Genomic DNA, 4,122 nt, shown 5'->3' with positions numbered 1-4,122 from the left:
CAGCCACGGCCACAGCCAGGACGTGTCCGCTGGCTGACTGGCTGGCTGGCTGGCTGGCTGGGGTACCGGCGATAATGAAGCCCATTTTAAAGTCACTACCATTCAATGCGATTTGATTTACAATCCCATTTCGATTATAATCGATGATGATGTGTGTGCGCGCTTCGGCCAAGCCATGAACTTGCATATAAATACCAATCTGTGTCTTTGCCAGCCCTCCCGCCAGCCATCCAGTAATCCAGCGAGAGCCTCAGCCTGCACCCAGGCAGGCAAATGCTAAGCAGAAGCAGGCGGCTGGAGCAGTCTCTAGCGGTTTTCGAAGGAAATCGAATTTCTGCTGCTGCTGCCAGAGATTCGAGCTGCCGAGAGCTGGAGTTCAATCTGGTCTGCCCACAGGCCGTACCGCACCGCACCGCGCCGCACCGCACAGTGACATCAGACATCAGAAATACTCCTACTATTGCTTCTACTACCACAAATTCGTCTAATAATCTCCATTTAACACCACTGTGCAGCACAGTGTCGTCTCTGGCCGCTTTACCTGTTGGCTGTTGGCGCAACTGAACTTGAATACGTTTCGGCTTTGGAGTTTTAGTTTAGTTAGCCCGCCGCCAACTTGTCAGACAATCGAATGCGGAGCTAACGAATCCAGCACCAGCACCACCGCCACCACCAGCACCAGCCAAGCCACATTGTCAGGCTCTCCCTCTGCACCGTACCCGATCATTGTCGCATCCGCCACCCGATGGTGGCAATTGTTTTGATGGCTGTTGATAACCGCAACAGCAGGGGATGTGCTCCGATCGGTCGTCGATGCCAGATTCCACCAGGGACCCGGACCCCGAAATAAGCCAGACAAACACACAGTTCAATACAATGGAAGTTCATACTTTGTCAACCGTCTCTGGAAACAGTTCTTTAGGGGCTTTTAATTGAAGCTGAAACCATTAACATTAACATTCAGCTGACCGCCCCAAGACCCAAGAGCCAGCCCACGCAAACTCCGCTTCAATTTATTACAACTTAATTGGTAATGTTGTCGTTGTCGTTGCCGTTGCTGTTGCTGTTTCTGTGTGTTGTGCTTACAAATGTGTCTTTATTTTTGGCGCAACGCCTACCAAATAAACGGCCTATGTTTATTCTGAAACTGGGCGGGTCCCCAACCGGACGCGACTGCATTTCGATATGGTACAGTATGCAAATAGGAATCAGTAAATTTACCATTCAGCTGGTGGTTGATTAAATTTTACTGAGCAAATGTACTTCACGATCGGTCAAGGATAGGCAGAGGAAAGTGTTTACAAAAGCCAGAAACATTTGTCCATTACCTTGAGATCACCATAAGCTGGAATGAACTATGAATATGCATATTCCGGTACGGAGTGTATCCGTTTCTGTTTCTCTTGTCCTCTTTTTTAGCTATGTTATGCATTCTTTACTCTCTCTCTCTCTGTCTCTGATTGCCTCGCTTTTCAGCACTCACTCAACTCTTTTTCGTATTTCATCTTTTAAACCCTTCCCTATTGACCATTCACATTGTGCCGCGGGGGGATTATTTACAGGACTGAATTTTTGTGTACGTGACCACGAAATAGCCAAAAACACAACTTTTACAAAACGGCGGTATCGACCGCCATAGTCGTTCATTTTGAGGACTTTTCCCACTGCCCCTAATCGGAAGAGCTCTCGCACATGTGCATAGAATGCTAGATTCCCAGACAATTAGTTCGAAAAACAGTTTGCGACTGTGATATAGCCGCCCCCCACTCAGGAAGTCCCAGGTCTAAAATGTGGCTACCAACCATCGCATCCATAATTTCACGAACAATTTTCGGACACGAGGGGAGCAGGGGAAGAAGTGGAACCGGCTCCCATGGCCACGGACGACGGTGCACAGCAAAGGCAAAGTGCAGTGATAAATCAAATTGTCACTTTTGTATATTTGCGCCAACTGACGACGACGTCACCCTTGGAACCGGGCTGCAACGGCGGCATGCAAAAAGGAGACTCTGGATATGGATATGGATTGGAGAGTGCCCCGTGCGTGCAGGAGCTCTGGCCTCAAAGGGGAACGGAGGGTCGCGGGGCAGGAGAGAGCCACTTCGAGTGGATTTCACTTTGCCGACGCGCGACGAGTCATAATTATTATTATTTTGATTATTGCACGTGAAAGATGACATTATTAACATCATTACTGGTTGTGCACCAATATGGCGGGAACAGGAGAAACGCGACGCACACTGCAGGCTGTCCCCAAGCACAGGCCACTATTTTACACTGCGAGAACGCACAAGTGGGAAAATAATTTACTCATGCCAAATGGCTTTTAGAAGAAGAAAAATAACATTGCGATTTACTTTCTGTTCATTTGTTGCCCCATCGCTTGATGAAATACCTTTAAAATGTTAAACTACGTAAATGTAAATTGAACAATGCTTAGAATCGAAAAAACGTGATTTATAACAATTTTCGTGTCTGTGTCTATTCAGCACGGTCATTGTTTAAATATTTGCAAACACAAAAACACAAAACTTGAAAATAAACTAATTGTGCAGCCAATTCACACAAGATGCCGACTTCGATCCATTGATTTTAAGCAACTATCGATTGGAGTAAGCATTACCGATGAGGGTGCTACCGATAGTTAAAAAATAGCGATATAAAGTACATTTGTATTTAAATTTTATATTTTAAATGAATTTGTGTGATCGAGTAATTTTTTGGCTATTGTAAGGCAGCAGCGGCTTTGCCATTCTTAGCGAAAAGTTTGGCCGATTGCTTGGCCTCCTCTTCATCCATTTGCCTGGAGGAGTCGATCCTGGCCAAGCACTGAGCAGGTGGGGAAGTGTCCATGGAAGTCGCCTCTTTCCAACTGGGACTCTTCAGCTGCTCCATAATCTTTGTATGCCGCTCTGAACAAAAGGGTTCTATGACTATATAGTGCGGATCATTGGATGTTGGCTTGTCGTACATGTGTTTCTTGGTGAACAAAGCCAGTTCCTGCACCTTCTTGATGAACGCTACGCGGTCATTGGAGAGCATAGCCAGGGCGTCCATGTTGTACGCTTCCTCCAAGCACACTCTATCACCGGAAGGAGTAACAGTGGCGGAGATGCTGCCCTCGGGATCGGCAAAGATGGCCTGAATATACTTGAGCAGGTGCCAGACGTGGTAGTGATCCTTCCTCCACCCTGTGAAGAAGGGTGCCAGGTCCAGGCTTTGGGTCTGCGGTCGAATGTGTGGATGGTAGCACGTAGTTGTAAAGATGATCGTAGGCAGGCTGGTACCGTTCGGAAAGTTGTCCGGAAGTATTATGGAGAAGCGGAACATGCTCCCCGCATAGAATCCGCTGTGTATGAAGATAACACCGAACCAATGCAGTGCACTGGCATAGCTGGGAATGACATAAATGTTCTTCAGCTGCTCCTGCTCGATCAGTTGGTATTCGGCCAGCACCTGGTAGCCCTGCCTGACGGCAATGCTCTGCTCTGTGTTGTTCCAGCTAAACCACATGGTGGGAGTCCAGCTCTAGAAGGACAGTAGAGATTTTGTATTAGAACCGTTTGGATATCTATAGTGAACTTACCTTTTGATGGGATGGGCAATATAAATGTTGATGTTACAATTTTGAAGAGTGGACTCCGCCAGAGGTTAGCCTGTGATGTTATGATCGTCCGGATCTGGTCTGAAATATACAAAACATATAAATACTACATACAAATCGACACATATTTCTAAGCCAACAAGAAATACATTTTCTTGATTATGCATTTGCCGCTATTTATTAAGAGCACCCCCTGCGGAAAAGTATCGAGATGGCACCATCGTTGCTTTCAGTTGATTTTAAAGAAAGCATCCATACTATGTCCATGTTGTATGTATCTACTGTTTAATTAAATTTGCATTTGCAAATTTGATTGTCAAATCTTCAGCAATACCAACATCACAAGTAATGATTATTTTTAATTAACAAAAAACGAAATTAAATGCATTTTTTATTCATATAAATACATTGATAAAAATAAAGATCGATGCTTAATGAAGCTTCGAAACTGCAGTGCTCACTTTTTGCGCTATCCAACACTATCCTGAAGCTACCATCCATTTCTTGTTTGTTTATTG

General features: G+C 45.4%; 1 protein-coding gene across 1 annotated transcript; it reads right to left on the bottom strand.

Moving 5' to 3' along the window:
• Positions 1-2,684: 2,684 nt before the first annotated feature.
• Positions 2,685-3,680, bottom strand: LOC6591240 (protein crossbronx-like). The gene is made up of 2 exons (XM_002016650.2): positions 3,587-3,680; positions 2,685-3,528 (listed from the first exon to the last, which is right to left on the bottom strand). The coding sequence occupies exon 2, from the start codon at positions 3,511-3,513 to the stop codon at positions 2,725-2,727; it is 789 nt and encodes a 262-aa protein (XP_002016686.1). The 5' UTR covers positions 3,514-3,528; positions 3,587-3,680; the 3' UTR covers positions 2,685-2,724.
• Between the last annotated feature and the right edge of the window lie 442 nt (positions 3,681-4,122).

Source organism: Drosophila persimilis, unplaced genomic scaffold, assembly GCF_003286085.1.
Source record: "Drosophila persimilis strain 14011-0111.01,24,50 unplaced genomic scaffold, DperRS2 tig00000002-arrow-pilon, whole genome shotgun sequence".
Taxonomy (NCBI): domain Eukaryota; kingdom Metazoa; phylum Arthropoda; class Insecta; order Diptera; family Drosophilidae; genus Drosophila; species Drosophila persimilis.
This window is presented reverse-complemented; position numbering and strand designations above follow the sequence as displayed.